General features: G+C 47.2%; 1 protein-coding gene across 3 annotated transcripts in view; it reads right to left on the bottom strand.

Moving 5' to 3' along the window:
* Positions 1 to 26,584, bottom strand: part of INTS3 (integrator complex subunit 3) — a 149,999-nt gene that overhangs the window by 62,109 nt on the left and 61,306 nt on the right. For all 3 annotated transcript variants that reach the window (XM_069768127.1, XM_069768120.1, XM_069768131.1), the window contains 6 exons: positions 10,717 to 10,861; positions 10,057 to 10,186; positions 9,535 to 9,632; positions 8,548 to 8,739; positions 8,389 to 8,476; positions 485 to 564 (listed from right to left, as the gene is read on the bottom strand). In XM_069768127.1, coding sequence (XP_069624228.1) covers positions 485 to 564; positions 8,389 to 8,476; positions 8,548 to 8,739; positions 9,535 to 9,632; positions 10,057 to 10,186; positions 10,717 to 10,861 — 733 coding nt within the window. The remainder of the gene's footprint in view (positions 1 to 484; positions 565 to 8,388; positions 8,477 to 8,547; positions 8,740 to 9,534; positions 9,633 to 10,056; positions 10,187 to 10,716; positions 10,862 to 26,584) is intronic.

Raw genomic sequence — 26,584 nt, 5'->3', positions numbered from 1 at the left:
TTTTTTTGTGCGTCGCGGCCGCCAAAACACGACGCATCCGTCGCATGACGGATGTGACGTGTGGCCATACATCGCAATGCGTTGCTAATGCAAGTCTATGGAGTCTATGGAGAAAAAACGCATCCTGCGGACAACTTTGCAGGATGCGTTTTTTCCCCAAAACGACGCATTGCGATGTACGCCTAACAACGCAAGTGTGAAAGTAGCCTTAAGTGGCAGTCCTGTAATGTAGACAGGATAGCCGGGACCGGCACTGCCCGTGGCTGCATGCCAAGATCACGGATCATATTGTTAATATGCTGTGAGACACGACATCTTTATTCTAAAGAAAAACTTACGATTGAAAAAAAAAAAAAAAAAAGATGTCAGTGGTCAGAGGAGCAGGCGTAGTGACTAATTCATGGAACTCCCGTTCTGTGCCTTACAGTACCACTGCATCTGCGACGCTTCGACCCCAGCAGAGAGCAGGGCCATTATCTCTTACCCGGCACATGAAATCTAGAAGAGTGGCGGTGATGGCAGGGTGTGGCTTCATGGAGTGGTGCATCACCAAGATAGCCGGTTCTGCAGATAGAAAGTGGGCACAGTGAGTGTGGGGAAATATGTGTGTGAGTACATACAGTGGGGCAAAAAAGTATTTAGTCAGTCAGCAATAGTGCAAGTTCCACCACTTAAAAAGATGAGAGGCGTCTGTAATTTACATCATAGGTAGACCTCAACTATGGGAGACAAACTGAGAAAAAAAAAATCCAGAAAATCACATTGTCTGTTTTTTTAACATTTTATTTGCATATTATGGTGGAAAATAAGTATTTGGTCAGAAACAAAATTTCATCTCAATACTTTGTAATATATCCTTTGTTGGCAATGACAGAGGTCAAACGTTTTCTGTAAGTCTTCACAAGGTTGCCACACACTGTTGTTGGTATGTTGGCCCATTCCTCCATGCAGATCTCCTCTAGAGCAGTGATGTTTTTGGCTTTTCGCTTGGCAACACGGACTTTCAACTCCCTCCAAAGGTTTTCTATAGGGTTGAGATCTGGAGACTGGCTAGGCCACTCCAGGACCTTGAAATGCTTCTTACGAAGCCACTCCTTCGTTGCCCTGGCGGTGTGCTTTGGATCATTGTCATGTTGAAAGACCCAGCCACGTTTCATCTTCAATGCCCTTGCTGATGGAAGGAGGTTTGCACTCAAAATCTCACGATACATGGCCCCATTCATTCTTTCATGTACCCGGATCAGTCGTCCTGGCACCTTTGCAGAGAAACAGCCCCAAAGCATGATGTTTCCACCACCATGCTTTACAGTAGGTATGGTGTTTGATGGATGCAACTCAGTATTCTTTTTTCTCCAAACACGACAAGTTGTGCTTCTACCAAACAGTACCAGTTTGGTTTCATCAGACCATAGGACATTCTCCCAAAACTCCTCTGGATCATCCAAATGCTCTCTAGCAAACTTCAGACGGGCCCGGACATGTACTGGCTTAAGCAGTGGGACACGTCTGGCACTGCAGGATCTGAGACCATGGTGGCGTAGTGTGTTACTTATGGTAGGCCTTGTTACATTGGTCCCAACTCTCTGCAGTTCATTCACTAGGTCCCCCCGCGTGGTTCTGGGATTTTTGCTCACCGTTCTTGTGATCATTCTGACCCCACGGGGTGGGATTTTGCGTGGAGCCCCAGATCGAGGGAGATTATCAGTGGTCTTGTATGTCTTCCATTTTCTAATTATTGCTCCCACTGTTGATTTCTTCACTCCAAGCTGGTTGGCTATTGCAGATTCAGTCTTCCCAGCCTGGTGCAGGGCTACAATTTTGTTTCTGGTGTCCTTTGACAGCTCTTTGGTCTTCACCATAGTGGAGTTTGGAGTCAGACTGTTTGAGGGTGTGCACAGGTGTCTTTTTATACTGATAACAAGTTTAAACAGGTGCCATTACTACAGGTAATGAGTGGAGGAAAGAGGAGACTCTTAACCCCTTCATGACCCAGCCTATTTTGACCTTAAAGACCTTGCCGTTTTTTGCAATTCTGACCAGTGTCCCTTTATGAGGTAATAACTCAGGAACGCTTCAACGGATCCTAGCGGTTCTGAGATTGTTTTTTCGTGACATATTGGGCTTCATGTTAGTGGTAAATTTAGGTCAATAAATTCTGCGTTTATTTGTGATAAAAACGGAAATTTGGCGAAAATTTTGAAAATTTCGCAATTTTCACATTTTGAATTTTTATTCTGTTAAACCAGAGAGATATGTGACACAAAATAGTTAATAAATAACATTTCCCACATGTTTACTTTACATCAGCACAATTTTGGAAACAAAATTTTTTTTTGTTAGGAAGTTATAAGGGTTAAAATTTGACCAGCGATTTGTCATTTTTACAACGAAATTTACAAAACCATTTTTTTTAGGGACCACCTCACATTTGAAGTCAGTTTGAGGTGTCTATATGACTGAAAATACCCAAAAGTGACACCATTCTAAAAACTGCACCCCTCAAGGTACTCAAAACCACATTCAAGAAGTTTATTAACCCTTCAGGTGCTTCACAGCAGCAGAAGCAACATGGAAGGAAAAAATGAACATTTAACTTTTTAGTCACAAAAATTATCTTTTAGCAACAATTTTTTTATTTTCCCAATGGTAAAAGGAGAAACTGAACCACGAAAGTTGTTGTCCAATTTGTCCTGAGTACGCTGATACCTCATATGTGGGGGTAAACCACTGTTTGGGCGCACGGCAGGGCTTGGAAGGGAAGGAGCGCCATTTGACTTTTTGAATCAAAAATTGGCTCCACTCTTTAGCGGACACCATGTCACGTTTGGAGAGCCCCCGTGTGCCTAAAAATTGGAGCTCCCCCACAAGTGACCCCATTTTGGAAACTAGACGCCCCAAGGAACTTATCTAGATGCATAGTGAGCACTTTGAACCCCCAGGTGCTTCACAAATTAATCCGTAAAAATGAAAAAGTACTTTTTTTTCACAAATTATTTTAGCCTCAATTTTTTCATTTTCACATGGGCAACAGGATAAAATGGATCCTAAAATGTGTTGGGCAATTTCTCCTGAGTACACCAATACCTCACATGTGGGGGTAAACCACTGTTTGGGCACATGGTAAGGCTCGGAAGGGAAGGAGCGCCATTTGACTTTTTGAATGAAAAATTATTTCCATCGTTAGCGGACACCATGTCGCGTTTGGAGAGCTCCTGTGTGCCTAAACATTGGCGCTCCCCCACAAGTGACCCCATTTTGGAAACTAGACCCCCCAAGGAACTTATTTAGATGCCTAGTGAGCACTTTAAACCCTCAGGTGCTTCACAAATTGATCTGTAAAAATGAAAAAGTACTTTTTTTTCACAAAAAAATTCTTTTCGCCTCAATTTTTTCATTTTCACATGGGCAGTAGGGTAAAATGGATCATAAAATTTGTTGGGCAATTTCTCCCGAGTACGTCGATACCTCATATGTGGGGGTAAACCATTGTTTGGGCACTCGGCAGGGCTCGGAAGGGAAGGCGCGCCATTTGACTTTTTGAATGGAAAATTAGCTCCAATTGTTAGCGGACACCATGTCGCGTTTGGAGAGCCCCTGTGTGCCTAAACATTGGAGCTCCCCCACAAGTGACCCCATTTTGGAAACTAGACCCCCCAAGGAACTTATCTAGATGCATATTGAGCACTTTAAACCCCCAGGTGCTTCACAGAAGTTTATAACGCAGAGCCATGAAAATAAAAAATAATTTTTCTTTCCTCAAAAATGATTTTTTAGCCTGGAATTTCCTATTTTGCCAAGGATAATAGGAGAAATTGGACCCCAAATATTGTTGTCCTGTTTGTCCTGAGTACGCAGATACCCAATATGTGGGGGTAAACCACTGTTTGGGCGCACGGCAGGGCTCGGAAGGGATGGCACGCCATTTGGCTTTTTAAATGGAAAATTAGCTCCAATCATTAGCGGACACCATGTCACGTTTGGAGAGCCCCTGTGTGCCTAAACATTGGAGATCCCCCAGAAATGACATCATTTTGGAAACTAGACCCCCAAAGGAACTAATCTAGATGTGTGGTGAGGACTTTGAACCCCCAAGTGCTTCACAGAAGTTTATAACGCAGAGCCATGAAAAAAAAAAAAAAATATTTTCTCAAAAATGATCTTTTAGCCTGCAATTTTTTATTTTCCCAAGGGTAACAGGAGAAATTTGACCCCAAAAGTTGTTGTCCAGTTTCTCCTGAGTACGCTGATACCCCATATGTGGGGGTAAATCACTGTTTGGGCACATGCCGGGGCTCGGAAGTGAAGTAGTGACGTTTTGAAATGCAGACTTTGATGGAATGCTCTGTGGGCGTCACGTTGCGTTTGCAGAGCCCCTGATGTGGCTTACCAGTAGAAACCCCCCACAAGTGACCCCATTTTGGAAACTAGACCCCCAAAGGAACTTATCTAGATGTGTGGTGAGCACTTTGAACCCCCAAGTGCTTCATAGAAGTTTATAATGCAGAGCCGTGAAAATAATAAATACGTTTTCTTTCCTCAAAAATAATTATTTAGCCCAGAATTTTTTATTTTCCCAAGGGTTACAGAAGAAACTGGACCCCAAAAGTTGTTGTCCAGTTTCTCCTGAGTACGCCGATACCCCATATGTGGGGGTAAACCACTGTTTGGGCACATGCCGAGGCTCGGAAGTGAAGTAGTGACGTTTTGAAATGCAGACTTTGATGGAATGCTCTGTGGGCGTCACGTTGCGTTTGCAGAGCCCCTGATGTGGCTTACCAGTAGAAACCCCCCACAAGTGACCGCATTTTGGAAACTAGACCCCGAAAGGAACTTATCTAGATGTGTGGTGAGCACTTTGAACCCCCAAGCGCTTCATAGAAATTTATAATGCAGAGCCGTGAAAATAATAAATACGTTTTCTTTCCTCAAAAATAATTATTTAGCCCAGAATTTTTTAATTTTCCCAAGGGTAACAGGAGAAATTTGACCCCAATATTTGTTGTCCAGTTTCTCCTGAGTATGGTGATACCCCATATGTGGGGGTAAACTACTGTTTGGGCACATGCCGGGGCTTGGAATTGAAGTAGTGACGTTTTGAAATGCAGACTTTGATGGAATGCTCTGCGGGCGTCACGTTGCGTTTGCAGAGCCCCTGATGTGCCTAAACAGTAGAAACCCCCCACAAGTGACCCCATTTTGGAAACTAGACCCCGAAAGGAACTTATCTAGATGTGTGGTGAGCACTTTGAACCCCCAAGTGCTTCATAGAAGTTTATAATGCAGAGCCGTGAAAATAATAAATATGTTTTCTTTCCTCAAAAATAATTATTTAGCCCAGAATTTTTTATTTTCCCAAGGGTTACAGGAGAAATTGGACCCCAAAAGTTGTTGTCCAGTTTCTCCTGAGTACGCTGATACCCCATGAGTGGGGGTAAACCACTGTTTGGGCACACGTCGGGGCTCAGAAGGGAAGTAGTGACTTTTGAAATGCAGACTTTGATGGAATGGTCTGCGGGTGTCACGTTGCGTTTGCAGAGCCCCTGGTGTGCCTAAACAGTAGAAACCCCCACAAGTGACCCCATTTTAGAAATTAGACCCCCCAAGGAACTTATCTAGATGTGTGGTGAGCACTTTGAACCCCCAAGTGCTTCACAGACGTTTACAACGCAGAGCCGTGAAAATAAAAAATCATTTTTCTTTCCTCAAAAATTATGTTTTAGCAAGCATTTTTTTTGATTCACAAGGGTAACAGGAGAAATTGGACCCCAGTAATTGTTGCGCAGTTTGTCCTGAGTATGCTGGTACCCCATATGTGGGGGTAAACCACTGTTTGGGCACACGTCAGGGCTCGGAAGTGAGGGAGCACCATTTGACTTTTTGAATACGAGATTGGCTGGAATCAATGGTGGCGCCATGTTGCGTTTGGAGACCCCTGATGTGCCTAAACAGTGGTAACCCCTCAATTCTACCTCCAACACTAACCCCAACACATCCCTAACCCTAATCCCAACTGTAGCCATAACCCTAAACACAACCCTAACCGCAACACACCCCTAACCACAACCCTAACCCCAACACACCCCTAACCATAACCACAACCCTAATTCCAACCCTAACCCTAAGGCTATGTGCCCACGTTGCGGATTCGTGTGAGATATTTTCGCACCATTTTTGAAAAATCCGCGGGTAAAAGGCACTGCGTTTTACCTGCGGATTTTCCGCGGATTTCCAGTGTTTTTTGTGCGGATTTCACCTGCGGATTCCTATTGAGGAACAGGTGTAAAACGCTGCGGAATCCGCACAAAGAATTGACATGCTGCGGAAAATACAACGCAGCGTTTCCGCGTGGTATTTTCTGCACCATGGGCACAGCGGATTTGGTTTCCATATGTTTACATGGTACTGTAAACCTGATGGAACACTGCTGCGAATCCGCAGCCAAATCCGCACCGTGTGCACATAGCCTAATTCTAAAGGTATGTGCACACGCTGCGGAAAACGCTGCGGATCCGCAGCAGTTTCCCATGAGTTTACAGTTCAATGTAAACCTACGGGAAACAAAAATCGCTGTGCCCATGCTGCGGAAAAACTGCACGGAAACGCAGCGGTTTACATTCCGCAGCATGTCACTTCTTTGTGCGGATTCCGCAGCGGTTTTACAACTGCTCAAATAGAAAATCGCAGTTGTAAAACCGCAGTGAAATGCGCAGAAAAACCGCGGTAAATCCGCAGCGGTTTAGCACTGCGGATTTATCAAATCCGCAGCGGAAAAATCCGCAGAGGACCAGAATACGTGTGCACATACCGAAACCCTAACCCTAGCCCTAACCCTAACCCCACCCCTACCCCTAGCCCTAACCCTACCCCTACCCCTAGCCCTAACCCTAACCCTACCCCTAGCCCTAACCCTAGCCCTAACCCTACCCCTAACCCTACCCCTAACCCTATTCTAACATTAGTGGAAAAAAAAATTTTCTTTATTTTTTTATTGTCCCTACCTATGGGGGTGACAAAGGGGGGGGGGTCATTTTTTATTTTTTTTATTTTGATCACTGAGATAGATTATATCTCAGTGATCAAAATGCACTTTGGAACGAATCTGCCGGCCGGCAGATTCGGCGGGCGCACTGCGCATGCGCCCGCCATTTTGGAAGATGGCGGCGCCCAGGGAGAAGACGGACGGGACCCCGGCTGGATCGGTAAGTATGATGGGGTGGGGGGGGACCACGGGGGGGGGGGGGGGGGGGGTTTATCGGAGCACGGGGGGGGGGGGGGGAATCGGAGTGCGGGAGGGGTGGAACGGAGCACGGGGGGCGTGGAACGGAGCACGGGGGGGGGCTGGAATGGAGCACGGGGGGGTGGAACGGAGCACCGGGGGGGGTGGATCGGAGTGCAGGGGGGGTGATTGGAGCACGGGGGGGTGATTGGAGCACGGGGGGAGCGGACAAGAGCACGGGGGGGAGCGGAGCACTGGACGGAGGGGAGCCGGAGCAGTGTACCGGCCAGATCGGAGGGCTGGGGGGGCGATCGGAGGGGTGGGGTGGGGGCACACTAGTATTTCCAGCCATGGCCGATGATATTTCAGCATCGGCCATGGCTGGATTGTAATATTTCACCCGTTATAATGGGTGAAATATTACAAATCGCTCTGATTGGCTGTTGAAAGTGAAACTGCCAATCAGAGCGATCGTAGCCACGAGGGGGTGAAGCCACCCCCCCTGGGCTAAACTACCACTCCCCCTGTCCCTGCAGATCAGGTGAAATGGGAGTTAACCCTTTCACCCGATCTGCAGGGACGCGATCTTTCCATGACGCCGCATAGGCATCATGGGTCGGAATGGCACCGACTTTCATGACGCCTACGTGGCGTCAAAGGTCGGGAAGGGGTTAAAGAAGAAGTTACAGGTCTGTGAGAGCCAGAAATCTTGATTGTTTGTTACTGACCAAATACTTATTTTCCACCATAAAATGCAAAAAAAAGGTTAAAAAAAACAGACGTGATTTTCTGGATTTTTTTTCTCAGTTTGTCTCCCATAGTTGAGGTCTACCTATGATGTAAATTACAGACGCCTCTCATCTTTTTAAGTGGTGGAACTTGCACTATTGCTGACTGACTAAATACTTTTTTGCCCCACTGTATTATATAGTATATAAATTATAGTATATACTATATTATATAGTATATATTATGTATCTTGTGTGTGATTTATGCTCCCATTACAGCATAGGACAGAGGTTGCATGCTGGACTGAGAGTGGGGAGATTAATCCTTGCAGGCACAACACAAGTCACGCGTTGAGAGCAGGCACATGACAAATTAGTTACACCACGGAGTAGGGATCCGTGACAGTGAGGAAAATTGGCGACGGCCACCAGAGGCGGACTCACCGATGTTCATAATACTGTCCTTCTCAGGGCTGAAGAAGAGCCAATCGTAAAACAGGGCGAGTTTGGCATTGGAGGCAGCCACATTGGACTGTAAGACAAAGGCAGAGATGTCAGGACAAGTTCGGCATGTACCGCATGCACAATGCCATGCGCACTCACCGTGCAGGTGGTCAGCAGCCACCCAATGATGGCCCAGCGGGGCAGAATGTCGGAGCTCAGCACCTCGTTAGACGGGTGCACCACACCACAGATGTAGCGGATCAGATCGCAGCGCAGGGACTGGCTGTCTGGGGTGGAGAGGTACTGACGCTGGAACCAGTCTTGGTATCTCTTCTGCTGCCCGAACCGGACCTGCGGGGAAGGGGTGAAGACAGTGAGAGTCGAGTCATTGCGTGGCACGGGGGCCAGACTAATGAGACAGGCGATGTGGAGTTCACTAACAGCTCACCACCTGAGGATCAAAAGGTCAGGTGGTTCCTAAGGGAATCTTCACATTACACGCACTGCCCCCTGCTGTGTGTGCTGGGCTGTGCACTCTACATCCGAGAAGCTCATTTTCCACCCCAGCGATTTCCAGAGCGAGAGTCACTGATCCATAGTCCACCGCGTCAGCAGCGCCATACATTTGGCTGAACTAACCATTACCCATACCACACTTCTTCCTACAAACAAAGTAAGCTTATCACGACTTGCCTATTCTGGCACATTTTCCCCACCACCATCTACAATACGTAACTGATGATGGTCAAATTGGTGACCGAATCATTTTTGTTACTTGAATAATAAACCGCCTATAGATAAGTTGAGTGCCAGGTTTTTTCTTATATATGGTTAAGGTGTTGGAACCTACTTGGGCACCTCTTATTGAAGCTGTGCACACGTTTATTTGCCAAATTGTAACTCACAATCAGAACTGCAGCCAGGGCATGTAGTGCAATGCAAGTAATCTGCAAACTGCAGCACAAAGCAAAGTGTGCAAGCATTGTCACAATGAATAGTGATTGCAGCTCTGGAGGTGACGAGCACAGGACATGACGCAAGACTCTTAACTGCAGCTCTGGAGGTGACCGGAGTATAAGATATCTTGTAACACTAGTGACTGCAGCTCTGGAGGTGAGTGCAGTGGGCTGATGGACTTCGTCGTACCCGGGAAGTCATGAACAGCAGCTTGGTCTCCATGTCGGGGGTCAAACGACAAGCCAGGAACTTCCGGGACGTGCGAGACTGAAGAAGCTGCAGGATTCCTGGAGGATAGAGAAAAGGAGAAGGTGGTGAGCTGTGGCAGACCTCCACCAGGTGCTGCATATCACCTCTGATGCCACTCGCAGCAGCATCAGATTACCCACTCAGGATGCTTGGAGAGCTGGGTGATGGTGGCTATAATGATTATCTCCCAGCTGCAGTGCTGCCACTCTCACCAGCGGGAGATGATCTGCGGGGCTGGTAGTCCTCCTCATTACCCCACAGCCCCAGCTGGATCACTGAGCCGAGAAGCCAGTACAAAGCGCTGCTATACACAGATGTTGAGGACGGGAGCTAATTGGGCCCTGCCTGAAGGATGGGGACACAATCATCTGCCCTCCCCCACCATCTCCAGAGCAGATCAGCAGCACTCAGACGAGACACACTTGGCTGTGACCCTGTGCCTATTACTGTGGGAGCATGTACCTGTGAACTGGGGGTTCAGCGCCTGAGGGTTGTGCAGCATATCCTTCCATAACGAATCAAACTCTGGAAGGCGTGCGACATTCTGCAGCAGCCGCACCAGGTCCCGGCCAATCATGAAGCAGTCCATAAACTGTGCAGGAAAGGAGAAAAAAGGTGAGCAAGCGAGGACCACATGCAGCCGCCATGACAGACCGGAGTCACTGATGTCGCGAGGGAGGGCGAGACAGGTCGCGAGGGAGGGCGAGGCAGGTCGCGAGGGAGGGCGAGGCAGGTCGCGAGGGAGGGCGAGGCAGGTCGCGAGGGAGGGCGAGGCAGGTCGCGAGGGAGGGCGAGGCAGGTCGCGAGGGAGGGCGAGGCAGGTCGCGAGGGAGGGCGAGGCAGGTCGCGAGGGAGGGCGAGGCAGGTCGCGAGGGAGGGCGAGGCAGGTCGCGAGGGAGGGCGAGGCAGGTCGCGAGGGAGGGCGAGGCAGGTCGCGAGGGAGGGCGAGACAGGTCGCGAGGGAGCGGAGTGAGAGAGGAGTTTTCCAGAAGATTCTGTGTCTCGGTTTGCTGGGTGACCACTCCGTAATATGGGCAGAACATTGGCCGTTCCCAGAGGATTCTGTACTGAGTGGTGGACCTCTCAGGGATCACTCATCAGGGGCAGGCTGGGATAGGCTACCCGTTCTCTCAACAGCATGGTGCAGAAGTCCACCTCCTTCTGCCGCAGTGTCAGGAGCTGGGGGGTCCCATGGTGGTCAACAATCAGCCGAAGGTAGGTGTACACGGACATGGCAATGAGGAGGCTGCTCTTCATCACCCACTCTCTGAAACACAAGAAAGGAGCAGAGTAGAAGGTCGGTACAGATGGGCTATAGGATCGATGCGAATGTAACAAGTTAACAAGTTAGTACAAGGGCGACACTGCAAGGGGAAACTGGCTGAAGTCTGCTGACCCTGTGGAGTTAAAGACTTTCTAAAAAGCCTCGCCAGCACATATACATTTAAGTACTTCCGTCTCGGCTCTCCTGTAGCCGCTCTACATTTATTGTTTGGTTTAAGTCCCCTGTAACTCAATAGATTGATGCCTGATCCTGAACTGATGAGCTGGAAGGAAAGTGAAAGTGTTTGTTACATACCGGTAACGGTATTTTTCGGAGCCCATGATGGCACCAGGAGAGAGGGGATCCACCCTTCAGGGACAAGAAATCTACAGACATAAAAGGGAGGCACCTCTCCCATGCATCAAGTTGGATTACAAACCACGAGAAGACCTCCCATGGTTAATGGCAGAAACATACAATACACCTAATACCTGATGATTTCACACTTGGGAATACTTGTAAGTGGAAGAAGTGCTCACCCACACGTGAAGGGAGGGAATATAAGGGTGCGGTCGCAGGCTCCGAAAAATACAGTTACCTACAAGTAACTAATACTTTTCGGTCTCCCATGACAGCACCACAACAGAATTACAGAGAGAGGTAAGAATTTTCTTAGGGAGGGACTACAGCCTGATGCACCCTTATCCCAAATGTGAGATCGGAGGAGGCACCCATATCCAACCCATAAGGTTTATAAAAGTTGGACGGAGAAGACAATGTAGCTGCCTTACATGTCTTCTGGAACAACAACTACCATCCTACACCTGCAGCACTCCTGTATAGACCCATTTAGGGCATGTATAGTTGTGACTAGTGACTGAGGCTCACATAACAGGTTTATAGGAACAGGAATATTTTACAGCCAAGCAAGTAGTAACACTGAGGTTCTCTGCAAAAAGCTGGGCAGCAGCCATCAAGGAATTTCCTGTGACTTAGTTTGTCAAATGCTAAATTGACACTAATCACTTGTGTACCAGTAGACATTAATACTTCATCCTGTTACTGTAAGTCACTGTATAATCACTTTAACAGGATACTACCCCATAGCACAGGAAATGCCTTACATGTCTGTTCAATTGAGACCTCCGATCTTTCCACCCAGAAGGCTGCCATGGCTTGAGTGGAATGAGGCCTCAGACCTTCTGGCCACTTGACGTATAAGGTAATGAAATAACCTCAGTAATTCATCAAGCTAAAGTACTTCTCGACACCCCAAGACCCTTCCTAGGCCCCTGGAAGGACACAAATAAATAAGGAATTATCCTTCCAAGAATTAGTGACAAAAGTACTCTAACAGGCACCTCTTGACATCTATAGTATGAAGCTTCATCTCTTTCTGGTCCTTACGATTGGGATGGAAGGATGAACTATTTCCTGCAACCTTTGGAATTTGGAGGCTACTTTTGGCACGAAAGATGGTTCTGGCTTACGCATAACCCTGTCTTCCAGGTACTGGGTATATGGTGGGAGCCTAGAAAGAGCCTGCATATCACTCACCATCTGGGCTGATGTTAATGCACCAAGAGAGCAACTTCAAGGGAAAGCACCTTTATAGGGGCTGACTCGATGGGTTCAAACGTGGGATCTCGGATAGCTGTGTGAACCAAGTTTAGGTCCCACGACAATCCTCTTCTTAAGGATGGGCCTAGATCTATTCGATGCTTTAATGAATCTAGCAACCCAGTAAAAACCCGCGATATCACAGCTAAACAGGGCCTCCAAGGAGGATACCTGGATTTTAAGGGTACTAGTGGAAAGACCCATTTCAAGTCCTTTTTGAAGGAATTCTAGGACCTGACGTATCAGGACCTTCCCCGACCCTAAAATCTGACGTAGCCAAGAACTTTTTCCAGATTCTGGTGTTGATTTTGGTCGTGGACCACCTTCCTACTCTTTAGGAGAATGGTTATCAAATTAGGGGAAAATCCTTTTTCGCTCAACAATGACCTTAAAAATTCCACGCCATCAAGGGAAGCCCAGCCATTTGTGGATGGTAGACAGGCCCCTGGGCGAGGAGAATCCTTGCACTGTCTTCTCTGATCATCCTCACCACTAGAGGTAATAGGGCTGAGGGGGGAAATGTATAAGCTAGGTTGAAGTTCCACCTGATTAGGAAGGCATCTACCACCAGTGTTTTTTCTCTGGGGCTGAGAGAACAGAACTGCCTCACTTTTCTGTTATTCCTGGTGGAGAAGAGGTCCATGTATGGAAAACCCCACATCAGCCCAATCTGGTCGAAGATGGAATCTTTCAGTATCCACTCTCCTTGCCGGAGTAGGTTGCGGCTTAAGAAGTCTGCTCTGATATTGTCCATTCTTATGTGCAGAGCCGTCCGTGATAGAAAATTTTTCTCTGCCACTTGATATAGTCGTTTCGCTACTTCCATTAGGGGTCTGGATCAAGTTCCCCCTTGGTGGTTGATGTAACAGTTATTAAGGTTGAAGGAAGACTAACCCCATATAGTTCAACCCATAGCCTAACCCAACATGCCCTAACATGTTGATTCAGAGGAAGGCAAAAACATGGCAATGGCAAACAGTAAGCTCCACATTGGGTAAAAAAATTCCTTCCCGACTCCACATACAGCAATCAGACTAGTTCCCTGGATCACGCCCTATTAAGGAATCTAGTATATATAACCTGTAACATTATACTTTAAGAAAGGCATCCAGTCCCCTCTTAAATTTAAGTTATGAATCACTCATTACAACATCACACGGCAGAGAGTTCCATAGTCTCATTGCTCTTACAGTAAAGAACCCGCGTCTGTTATGCTTAAACCTTCTTTCCTCCAGATGTAGAGGAAGCCCCCTTGTCCCTGTCTCAGGTCTATGATTAAAAAGATCATCAGAAAGGTCTTTGTACTGTCCCCTCATATATTTATACATTAAAATAAGATCACCCCTTAGCCTTTGTTTTTCCAAACTAAATAGCCCCAAATGTAATAACCTGTCTTGGTATTGCAGACCACCCAGTCCTCTAATAACCTTGGTCGCTCTTCTCTGCACCCGCTCTAGTTAAGCTATGTCTTTCTTATACACCGGAGACCAGAACTGTGCACAGTATTCTAAGTGTGGTCAAACTAGTGACTTGTATAGAGGTAAAATTATGTTCTCCTCATGAGCATCTATGCCTCTTTTAATGCATCCCATTATTTTAATTGCCTTTGTAGCAGCTGCCTGACACTGGCCACTAAATGTGAGTTTGTCATCCACCCATACTCCCAGGTCTTTTTCAATGATGGTTTTGCCCAGATCTTTAGAATTAAGCACATAGTTATACATCTTATTACTTCTACCCAAGTGCATGACCATACATTTATCCCCATTAAAGCTCATTTGCCATTTGTCAGCCTAAGCTTCTTGTTTACATAAATCATCCTGTAATATAAAATTGTCCTCTGAATTGATTACCCTTCAGAGTTTAGTGTCATCTGCAAATATTGAAATTCCACTCTGTATGCCCCCTACAAGATCATTAATAAATATGTTAAAAAGAAGAGGGGATAATACTGACCCCTGTGGTACCCCACTGCTAACCGCTACCCAGTCCGAGTGTGCTCCATTAATAACCACCCTTTGTTTCCTATCCCTGGGCCAGCTCTTAACCCACTTACACATATTTTCCCCTATCCCCATTATTCTCATTTTATGTATCAAACTTTTGTGTGGCACCGTATCAAAAGCTTTTGAAAAGTCCATATACACTACGTCCACTGGGTTCTCTAGGTCCAGTACGAAACTTACCTCTTCATAGAAATTGATCAGATTAGTCTGACAGGAACGGTCCCTAGTAAACCCATGCTGATATTGGGTCATGAGGTTATTCCTCTTCAGATACTCCAGTATAGCATCCCTTAGGCTAGGTTCAGATTGCGTTAGTGCAATCCGTTTAGCGCCTAGCGCTAGCGGATTGCGCTAACGCAATGTGATATAAAGGGGTCGCGTTAAACGTCCCCGCTCTCGCAGATCGAAGATCTGCGAGAGCGGGGAACGGACCGCGGGTGCGCCTCGGACGCTGCAAGCAGCGTCCGCGGCGCGCCACAAAACACCGGCACATCGCTAGCGCGTGCCGAAAATGGCACGCGCTAGTGATGCGCGTCCCCATTGTTGTTAATGGGCGCGCTAACGGACGTGTTGCACGGCGTTAATTTCGCCGTGCAACGCTGTCCGTTAGCGCGGTCCCATTAACGCAATGGGAACCTAGCCTTAGAATGCCAGGATTTTACCCACAGTAGAGGTTAAGCTTACTGGCCTTTAATTTTCGAGTACAGTTTTTGTCCCCTTTTTGAATATTGGCACCACATTTGCTATATGCCAGTCCTGTGGTATAGACCCTGTTTTATGGAGGCTTCGAAGGCCTAACATAATAAAATTGGGCTGTAGGCACTTTATAATTGGTTCCAGAGGTACACGGGCAGCAGTAGACAGGTCAGTGGAGGCGTAGTGGAAGGAGGAACCGCAGACAGGCTTCGAAGGCCTAACATAATAAATTTGGGCTGTAGTCACTTTGAATTCTCTTGCAGGGGTACACAGGCAGCATTGGTGTTGTCAGCGGAGGCCGATTGTAATGAGTGTCTGCCAGTTAGTAGTCCCAAACAATACATACATGTTAATGTCTCGCATTACAACAAAACGAAAACACAAATGGGTGCAATCATTAGGTACAGGGGTGGGCTCCTCTGCGTAGTTTCAGACATAGTAATTTGGCACAAAGTATTTACTTGGGTAAATATAGGACACTGCCCCTGACTATGTTAAGTACCATCATACATGTCAACACAATGGTATTGTCAGTGGCAGGAATTTACGGATGTCAGCGCATAGACTAAACATTGGTGGAACTGTGAGAGATAATTGTGCAAGTGGTAGAGCAATGTTTGAGCTGGGGGAACTCTCTTGTGGCCGGCAGTACAGGCCCAGGGCCCCTCATGTTACAACAGTGTGTCTGACGTTGGGTGCGCACCACCACCGCCAGAGACACTTTACTGTACTATGAGGGACCCAGTGGCAGTGCCGTCGACCAAAAGCGGGCACACCCACCTCTTCAGACAAACAGCACTCTCACGGGTGCTTGCTCCAAGTGGCGATACCACGGCCCCGTGTGGGGAGTTTGGCCATTTAGGGAGGTGTAAACATGTCGTATGCTGGACAATCAGCTGCTGCAAATTATGAGATTGGTAAAGTCATTCAGAGTAGTCCACAGGCAATACCTTTTCATAGGAAAGCTAGGTGTCGGCCGGGCAAGGTGGGGCAAAAGAATTCGAAATCCAGTTGTGGTTCATTTTAATGAAGGTTAGATCATCAACATTTTGGGTAGCCAGACGAGTCCTTTTTTCGGTTAACATTGAACCTGCAGCACTGAATACTCTTTCTGATAGGACACTAGCTGCCGGGCAAGCAAGCTCCTGCAATGCATATTCTGCCAATTCTGGCCAGGTGTCTAATTTGGATGCCCAGTAATCAAATGGGAATGACGGTTGAGGTAGAACATCGATAAGGGATGAAAAATAGTTAGTAACCATACTGGACAAATGTTGTCTCCTGTCACTTTGAATTGATGCAGCAGTACCTGTCCTGTCTGCGGTCATAGCAAAATCACTCCACAACCTGGTCAGAAAACCCCTCTGTCCAACGCCACTTCTGATTTCTGCACCTCTAACACTTCTGGTCTGCTGCCCCCTGCAGCTCGTGTGAGAACGGTCACGGGCGCTGTGTGCTGGGAATGCCTGAAGCAAACGGTCAACAAGAGTTGATTGTTTGGTTGCTAATATTAGTTCCAAGTTCTCATGTGGCATAATATTTTGCAATTTGCCTTTATAGCGAGGATCAAGGAGGCAGGCCAACCAGTAATCGTCATCGTTCATCATTTTCGTAATGCGTGTGTCCCTTTTGAGGATACGTAACGCATAATCCGCCATGTGTGCCAAAGCTCCAGTTGTCAAATCTGCGGTTGTGCTTGGTTGAGGGGCAGTTTCAGGCAAATCTACGTCACTTGTGTCCCTCAAAAAACCAGAACCCGGCCTTGCCACGCCACCAATTTCCAGTGGCCCCGGAGAAGCTTCCTCATTGACAAAATACTCATCCCCATCATCCTCCTCCTCCTCCTGTTCGCCCGCTACCTCGTCCTGTACACTGCCCTGACCAGACAATGGCTGACTGTCATCAAGGCTTTCCTCTTCCTCGGCTGCAGATGCCTGCTCCTTTATGTGCGTCAAACTTTGCATCAGCAGACGCATTAGGGGGATGACCATGCTTATTATGGCGTTGTCTGCACTAACCAGCCGTGTAGATTCCTCAAAACACTGAAGGACTTGACACATGTCTTGTATCTTCGACCACTGCACACCTGACAACTCCATGTCTGCCATCCTACTGCCTGCCCGTGTATGTGTATCCTCCCACAAAAACCATAACAGCCCGCCTCTGTTCGCAGAGTCTCTGAAGCATGTGCAGTGTTGAGTTCCACCTTGTTGCAACGTCTATGATTAGGCGATGCTGGGGAAGGTTCAAAGACCGCTGATAGGTCTGCATACGGCTGGAGTGTACGGGCGAACGGCGGATATGTGAGCAAAGTCCGCGCACTTTGAGGAGCAGGCCGGATAACCCCGGATAACTTTTCAGGAAGCACTGCACCACCAGGTTTAAGGTGTGAGCCAGGCAAGGAATGTGTTTCAGTTGGGAAAGGGAGATGGCAGCCATGAAATTCCTTCCGTTATCACTCACTACCTTGCCTGCCTCAAGATCTACCGTGCCCAGCCACGACTGCGTTTCTGTCTGCAAGAACTCGGACAGAACTTCCGCGGTGTGTCTGTTGTCGCCCAAACACTTCATAGCCAATACAGCCTGCTGACGCTTGCCAGTAGCTGGCCCATAATGGGACAACTGGTGTGCAACAGTGGCAGCTGCGGATGGAGTGGTTTGCCGACTGCGGTCTGTGGACGAGCTCTCGCTTCTGCAGAAGAACGAGGAGGAGGGGGTGCAAACACCTACAGCCAACTGTTTCCTAGACCGTGGGCTAGGCAGAACTGTCCCGAAATTGATGTCCCCTGTGGACCCTGCATCCACCACATTCACCCAGTGTGCCGTGATGGACACGTAACGTCCCTGGCCATGCCTACTGGTCCATGCATCTGTTGTCAGGTGCACCTTTGTACTCACAGATTGCCTGAGTGCATGGACGATGCGCTCTTTAACATGCTGGTGGAGGGCTGGGATGGCTTTTCTCGAAAAGAAGTGTCGACTGGGTAGTTCGTAGCGTGGTTCAGCGTAGTCCATCAGGGCTTTGAAAGCTTCGCTTTCAACTAACCGGTAGGGCATCATCTCTAACGAGATTAGTCTAGCTATGTGGGCGTTCAAACCATGTGTACGCGGATGCGAGGATAAGTATTTCCTTTTTCTAACCAGAGTCTCATGTAGGGTGAGCTGGACCGGAGAGTTGGAGATCGTGGAACTAGCGGGTGTGCCGGTGGACATGGCAGAATGAGAGACGGTTGGAGACGGTATTGTTTCCGCCGGTGCCCTACATGCAGTGTTTTCCTACTATGAAACTGGTGATTCCCTGACCCTGACTGCTTTGGCCTGGCAAAGAAACCTGCACAGATACTGCAGGTGGTGCGGAAAATGGTGGCCTTAGAGTGACGGCAGGGATGTAGCGTTGCTGACTAGCTTCATTGGCCGAGGGTGCTACAACCTTAAGGGACGTTTGGTAGTTAGTCCAGGCTTGCAAATGCATGGTGGTTAAATGTCTATGCATGCAACTTGTATTGAGACTTTTCAGATTCTGACCTCTGCTTAAGGTAGTTGAACATTTTTGACAGATGACTTTGCGCTGATCATTTGGATGTTGTTTAAAAAAATGCCAGACTGCACTCTTTCGAGCCTCGGATCCCTTTTCAGGCATTGCAGACTGAGCTTTAACCGGATGGCCACGCTGTCCTCCAACAGGTTTTGGCTTTGCCACGCGTTTTGTCCCATCTACGGGCCCGGCAGATGGAACCTGTTGCGATGTTGATGCCTGCTGCGGCCCCTCCTCCTCTGCTTCAGAACTACTGCCGCCTGCACCCTGTTCCCCCAATGGCTGCCAATCGGGGTCAACAACTGGGTCATCTATAACCTCCTCTTCTAGCTCGTGCACAACTTTGTCTGTGTCACCGTGTAAGTCGGTGGTAGAGCGTTCGTGACGGGGCAACATAGTCTCATCAGGGTCTGATTCTGGATCAGTACCCTGCGAGGGCAATGTTGTGGTCTGAGTCAAAGGAGCAGCATAGTAGTCTGGCTGTGGCTGTGCATCAGTGCACTCCATGTCAGATTCAACTTGTAATGGGCATGGCCTGTTAACTGTTTCACTTTCTAAGCCAGGGACGGAATGTGTAAAGAGCTCCATGGAGTAACCCGTTGTGTCGCCTGCTGCATCCTTCTCTGTTGTTGTTTTTGCTGAAGAGGACAAGGAAGCGACTTGTCCCTGACCGTGAACATCCACTAACGACGCGCTGCTTTTACATTTACCAGTTTCAAAAGAGGAGGCAAAAGAGCTAGAGGCTGAGTCAGCAAGGTAAGCCAAAACTTGCTCTTGCTGCTCCGGCTTTAAAAGCGGTTTTCCTAATCCCAGAAAAGGGAACGCCCACGGCCTCTTCCACCAGACTTCCTCATTGTTTTAAAAACTTAACCAAAGTAACGGTATTTGTTGCTGTCAAACAACTTACACGGTGAGCTATAACTTCAGTATGATTTAGATATCCCTTCACAGGTGGGTGAGACCGCAAGGAAAATCAGGCACAATGTTACACACTCTGTTTTCGGTGGCACCAAATGAGAGAGATGCCACACACGCAGGACTGTCACTCAAGCACAAATGTCAATATTGATCTCCCACTTTTTTTTTTTTTTTCAGGGAGAATTTAGAAACCAAATAAAAAAAAAAACAGGCTTTCTATGGCCCACTATTTGAGAGACAGAGATGGCACACCCAGGAGTCAGGAGTGGCACACAAGCAGAAAGGCCAATATTAATCTCCCAATGATTTTTTTTTTATTTTTTCAGGGAGAATTTAGAAACTAAAAAAAAAAAAAAAAAAAAAAAAAGGCTTTCTATGGCCCACTATTTGAGAGAGAGATGGCACACTCAGGACTGGCACACAAGCCCAAAGGCCAATATTAATCTCCCACCGTTTTTTTTTTTTTATCAGGGAGAATTTATAAACCCCACAAAAAAAAAAAAAAACAGAAAAATAAAAAGGCTTTCTATGGCCCACTATGTGAGAGATGGCACACACAGGGATGGCACTCTAGCAGAAATGCCAATCTTAATCTCCCACAACTTTTTTTTTTAGGGAGAAAAAAAAAAAAAAAAAACAGGGACTGTCCTACAATTACTATCTCCCTGCAGTAATCTCAGCCAGGTATTGCAGGCAGCAATAAGGAGTGGACTGCTGCACAAATTAAATAAAAAGTGTGGACAAACAAACAAGATAGCTGTGCAGAAAGGAAGGAACAACAGGATTTGTGCTTTGAAAAAAGCAGTTGGTTTGCACAGCGGCGTACACACAGCAATGCAGCTATCAGGGAGCCTTCTAGGGCAGCCCAATGAGCTACAGCGCTGAGGGAAAAAAAATGTAGCTTCCACTGTCCCTGCAAACAAAAGGTGGTGTTGGACAGTGGAAATCGCTACAGCACAAGCGGTTTGGTGGTTAATGGACCCTGCCTAACGCTATCCCTGCTTCTGACGAAGCGGCAGCAACCTCTCCCTAGGCTCAGATCAGCAGCAGTAAGATGGAGGTCGGCGGGAACGCCCCTTTATAGCCCGTGACGCCGCAGACAGCAAGCCAATCACTGCAATGCCCTTCTCTAAGATGGTGGGGACCAGGACCTATGTCATCACGCTGCCCACACTCTGCGTCCACCTTCATTGGCTGAGAAATGGCGCTTTTCGCGTCATTGAAACGCGACTTTGGCGCGAAAGTCGCGTACCGCATGGCCGACCCCACACAGGGGTCGGGTTTCATGAAACCCGACTTTGCCAAAAGTCGGCGACTTTTGAAAATGAACGATCCGTTTCGCTCAACCCTACTCGGGGGTGTATCCCATCCGGGCCCAGAAATGTAAATTTTAGGGATTTTTAGACGGCGCCTTACTTCCTGCTGGGTTAAGCAGGTGACATTTAATGGGAAATTTTTGTTATCACTGATCATATTGTCTGCCATGGAATTTTCTTGTGTAAATACTGATGAAAAAAAGTAATTTAGCATATTGGCTTTTTCCTCACTCTCATTCATCATTTCATCCAGACTATTTTTAAGGGGGCCAACACTATCATTTTTTAGTTTCTTACTATTTACATAGTTAAAGAATATTTTGGGATTATTTTTACTCTCTCTGGCAATGAGTCTCTCTGTCTCAATTTTTGCTGCCTTGATTTGCGTTTTACAGAATTTATTTCATTTTCTGTATTTATTTAATGCCTCCTCACTACCTACTTCCTTTAATTCTCTAAATGCTTTCTTTTTGTCACTTATTGCGCCCCTTACAGCTCTATTTAGCCATATTGGTTTCCTCCTATTCCTAGTATGTTTATTCCCATACGGTATATACTGTGCACAGGTCCTATCCAGGATGCACATTTTCTTTGTGTATTTTTATGTCTCAGGATATCGTCCCAGTTAATTGCACCAAGATCCTCTCTCATCCGTTGGAAATTTGCCCTCCTGAAGTTTAGTGTCCTTGTAACCCCTCTACTACACATCTTATTGAAAGATACATGAAAACTTATTTTGTGATCACGATTCCCCAAGTGACCCCCAACCCTTATATTTGCTATGCGGTCTGGCCTGTTGGTTAATATTAGGTCTAGCAGTGCCCCCCTTCTTGTTGGGTTCTGAACCAGTTTTGAAAGGTAATTGTCTCTCATAGTTGTCAAAAACCGATTACCTTTGCTGGAACTGCAGATTTCCGTTCCCCAATCTATTTCAGGGTAGTTGAAGTCCCCCATAATAATGACTTCTCCTTGAGTCGCAGCTTCATCTATTTGCTTTATGAGGATATTCTCCGTTGCTTTCATTATTCTTGGAGACTTATAACAAACCCCTATCAGTAATTTATTATTTATTACCCCTCCCCTTATCTCCACCCACAGGGACTCTACATTTTCCTTAGATTCACCTATATTATCACGCAGGATGGGTTTTAGGGATGATTTTACATATAGACACACCCCTCCCCCCCCCCCGCTTATCCGTTCGGTCATTTCTGAACAGACTATAGCCCTGCACGTTAACAGCCCAGTCATGGCTCTCATCTAGCCGTGTCTCAGATATCCCCACCATGTCATAATTATGCTCCAACAACATTAATTCTAATTCCTCCATTTTGTTGGCGAGGCTTCTGGCATTAGTATACATGCACTTTACGTATCTCTCTGTATCTCTATTCTTTCTTAAATTATTAATTGTTCTAACCCCACCCCCCACTTCCTTATTTGTGCCCAGGTCTCTATCTGCACTATCTTCACCTCCTATAAAATGAATACCCTCCCCCCAATCCCTAGTTTAAACACTCCTCCAACCTTCTAGCCATTTTCTCCCTTAGCACAGCTAAGAACAGCTTGAGAACCTGTAGCCAACTGAGAAGTCGGCCCAGTTCTGCAGGAACCCAAACCCCTCCTTCCTACACCAAATCTTGAGCCACTTATTAACATCCCTAATCTCCTGTTGCCTCTCTGGCGTGGCACAGGCAGTATTTCGGAAAATACCACGTTGGAGGTCCTTGCTTTCAGCTTGCAGCCTAATTCCCTAAAATCGTTTTTAAGGACCTTCCACCTACTGTACCTCTAACTTTGTAATTTGTGCCAATGTGCACCATGACCGCGGGGTCCTCACCAGCCCCTCCCAGTAATCTGTCCACCCGATCAGCGATGCGTCAGACTCGAGCGCCAGGTAGGCAGCACACCGTTCGACAATCCCTGTCTTTCTGACAGATTGCCCCATCTGTTCCCCTAATACAGTCACCCACTACCAGCACCTGTCTGGCCTGCCCTGCTCTCCTATTTCCCTCCTTACTGTAGCAGACACTCGTCCGGCTTTCAGAGGACATGGCTGCCTGCAGCAGTGCTACCCCTGCACTGGCAACCCCCTCATCTGCCAACTTAGCAAACTTATTGGTGTGTGCCAGATCAGGACTAGCCTCCCTGGCAATCTTCCCTCTACCCGGCCTTCTAACTGTCACCCAGCTTGCTGCTCCACTGTCCTGCAGTTCCATCCCACCATCCCCCCCTCATCAGTCCCATTCAGCGTCTGCTCCATGAGCAGAGGACTCCTCTCCATATTGTCAATGGATCTCAGTGTTGCCAGCTGCACATTTAGATTCAGAATCTGGGCTTCCAAATGCACAACTTGCTCACATCTCGCACAGCAGTATGCACCAAATAAAAAATAAATGCAAAGTATTAATAAAATACAGACAGCAATTCCTCCCTTGGAAACTCCCTGAATCACAAGTCACACTTACCGCCGTTCACACTTACAGAGCGTAAGTGTGAACGGCGGTCACAGTCAGCTCGTTCACACTCACTAAGCTGAAGATTTAGAGAGATTTTTTTTCCCCCCTCAGCAGCAATCCAACTTGCTGTTCAATGCACTTCCTGATTATCGGAGAGGATTCTGACATCATGACCCTGTAGGGATATAAGAGCCTTCTTACACCAAGCTCCACTGCCATCAGCTCCTTCAGGTTAGAAGAATCTTTTCTTGCCATGATACCTGGACTATAACCTCCCCCAAATGCACCCCCAATCCGGTAGGGCTAGCGTCTGTGGCGACAACCCAAGTTATGAGATTTTCCAAGTAAACCATCCTGGACAGATTATCCCGGTCTAACCACTACATTAGTTAATATATAGATGAAGGGGGATAAGGTTATCAGACCCTGCAGCCACCCCCTAAGGGATGTGTCATTAAACAAAATGTCCCACTGCAAGGTTGTTGTATGAAACGGAGCCCACCGGACCGCTGGTATGTAGGAGGTTAGCGACCCTAACAGGGACATAACCTTCCTTGAAGGAAACAGTGGAACTGTTCAAAGCTCTTATCACTGTGTCGAAGGCTACCTAATTTATAAAGCGGCAGATGACAATCCTGCATTTCTTTGTCTAGAATAAGCCCCAAGAACTGCTGCACCTTCAAGGGCTCTAGTCGCAATTTCTTAATGTTTAGTAGCCACCCCAAGCGCTCCAAGGTGGCCATTATCTCCCTAACTTGTGCTGGGCAATGATCAGCTTACCTGCCTACAATAAGAAAATTGTCCAGGTAGGGGATAATCAAGACATTGGTTTCACACAGATAAGCCATGACCTCGGCCACTACCTTTGTGAAGGCTCGAGAAGCCATGGTAAGAACCAAAAGGGAAGAGCTCTAAATTGGAAATGCCTAATAGTGCCCTCAATGACTACCGCCACCCTGAGGAACCACCAAATTTCTGGGGGAATAGGCACGTGATAGTACACATCTCTAGATCCAACACTGCCATAAGACAATTTTTAAAGAATAGCTTTATTGCCGATCTAATTGACTCCATTTAATGGGGGCATACTATCAAGAATCGATTTACAGCTCTAAGGTTAATAGTCCTAAAGGACCCATCTGGTTTCTGATCCAGAAAAAGGGGGGGGTGGTGGTTGAGATGGAGTAAAAACAGTTTTTACTGCTGGCCACGACATTCGACTCACCCAGGCCGCGCCCCCAAGGCATAACCATGGCGTCCCGGGGCCATGTCACCAGGGTCCGCCTGTCACATCACCAGAACAGCCGCCGGCCAGCATCCGGGATCGCCCTGGCAGCGGCATGTTCCCCGGACGTCCCCAGAGCCCGAGGACACACACCCAGGTGGCACGACACCGGAGACCACGCTGGATAGCTCCAGGGGTATACTTCCCTATCTTCCGGCGCTGACCTTCAGGAGCTGGTAATCCTCCCTGGACACCGCTCCACTCACTATTGTGCAGTCTATCCTTGACCCACTGTGGCGCTTCCAAAGACCCTGAACCAGCCGAGGCAGGGAACCAACGCTGCCTGAATTGATTGTCCAGGCCTGGGAATCCGACGAATGTTCGTACAGGTATGGCTGACGAGATTCCCTGTCTGATACAGGAAACCATGATGTGTGGGAGAGGTGCCGCCCTTTTATATTTGTAGGTTTCCTGTCACTGAAGGGCATATCCCCCCTCTCTCATGGTGCCGTCATGGGAGACAAACTAAACAGACGCTTTCTATAGAGGACTCACAACCACATAATCATGGAAATGTTTCCACTCTCCCCCAGCTGCGCTTTATCTACTGGGTTGCCAACATATCCTCCAAATCTACAGATTGAAGTCTTGCTCTGCACTGATTAGCTTAAGGCTGTGTGTACACTTTGCGTTTCTTTCACGTTTTTCCCGATAAAAACGGTATTAAACCGCAAAAAAAAATGCATACAATAAGCATCCCATCATTTAGAATGAATTCCGCATGTTTTGTGCACATGATGCGTTTTTTTCCGCGAAAAAAAAACGCATCGCGATAAAAACCGCAGCATGTTCATTAATTTTGTGGGTTTTTTTGCGGATTTCCCACTACAAAATGCATTGGGAAGTGTCCAGAAAAAAAACGTGGCAAAAACGCATACGGTTTTCTTGCAGAAAATGTTCGGTTTTTCTCAGGAATTTTCTGCGAGAAATCCTGAACGTGTGCACATAGCCTAAAAAAAAAAAAAAAAATTGTGAAAACAGATATTCCATAGGAGATTTGATGGCATACATATAATGTTTATCATCACTCCCCTGTAACTGGGCTAAATCTACTATTTGGTCTAAATATCCCTCTAACTGTACATTTTGAGGTCTCGTCCTGCACTGATGAGCTCCAAAAGGAGTGAAACAGACCTATAGAGGACTCACTGGTACATACAAATTGAAGTGTCTGACTCCGTTGACACTCTACATCTACCATTTGGTTCAGTTCTCATCACTCTTCATGTCTTGCACTGATGAGCCTTATGGAGCATGAAAAGGACACTTTCTATAAAAGACTCAGCAGCACTATTACTGCGGAGGTCGGGTCCCCTGCTTTGATGTGGGCTCCGGCGCTGAGCCCACCTCAAAGCCGGGACATGTCAGCTGTTTTGAACAGCTGACATGTGCCCGCAAAAGCGGCGGGTGAAATCGCGATTCACCCGCCACTATTAACCAGTTAAATGCCGCTGTCAAACGCTGACAGCGGCATTTAACCGGCGTTTCCGGCCGCGCCGGAAATGATTGCAACGCCGACCCCCATCACATGATCAGGGGTCAGCGATGAGTCAGGACAGTAACCATAGAGGTAGTTGAGACCTCTATGGTTACTGATGCCAGCCTGCTGTGAGCGCACCCTGTGGTCGGCGCTCATAGCAAGCCTGCAATTCAGCCACATACCAGCGATCTGGTGATCGCTGCTATGCAGCAGAGCCGATCGAGTTGGGCCAGCTTCTAGCCTCCCATGGAGGCTATTGAAGCATGGCAAAAGTGAAAACAAAAAGGTTTTAAAAAATAGGAAAAAATAAAAAAAATATTAAAGTTTAAATCACCCCCTTTCGCCCCATTCAATATAAAACAAACAAAAAAACAAAAACAAAAAACAAACCTACACATTACGTATATACTC

The sequence above is a fragment of the Ranitomeya imitator genome, chromosome 1, assembly GCF_032444005.1.
Source record: "Ranitomeya imitator isolate aRanImi1 chromosome 1, aRanImi1.pri, whole genome shotgun sequence".
Classification (NCBI taxonomy): Eukaryota; Metazoa; Chordata; class Amphibia; order Anura; family Dendrobatidae; genus Ranitomeya; species Ranitomeya imitator.
The sequence above is the reverse complement of the archived record's forward strand: the minus strand, read 5'-3'. Positions and strand labels throughout refer to the sequence as shown.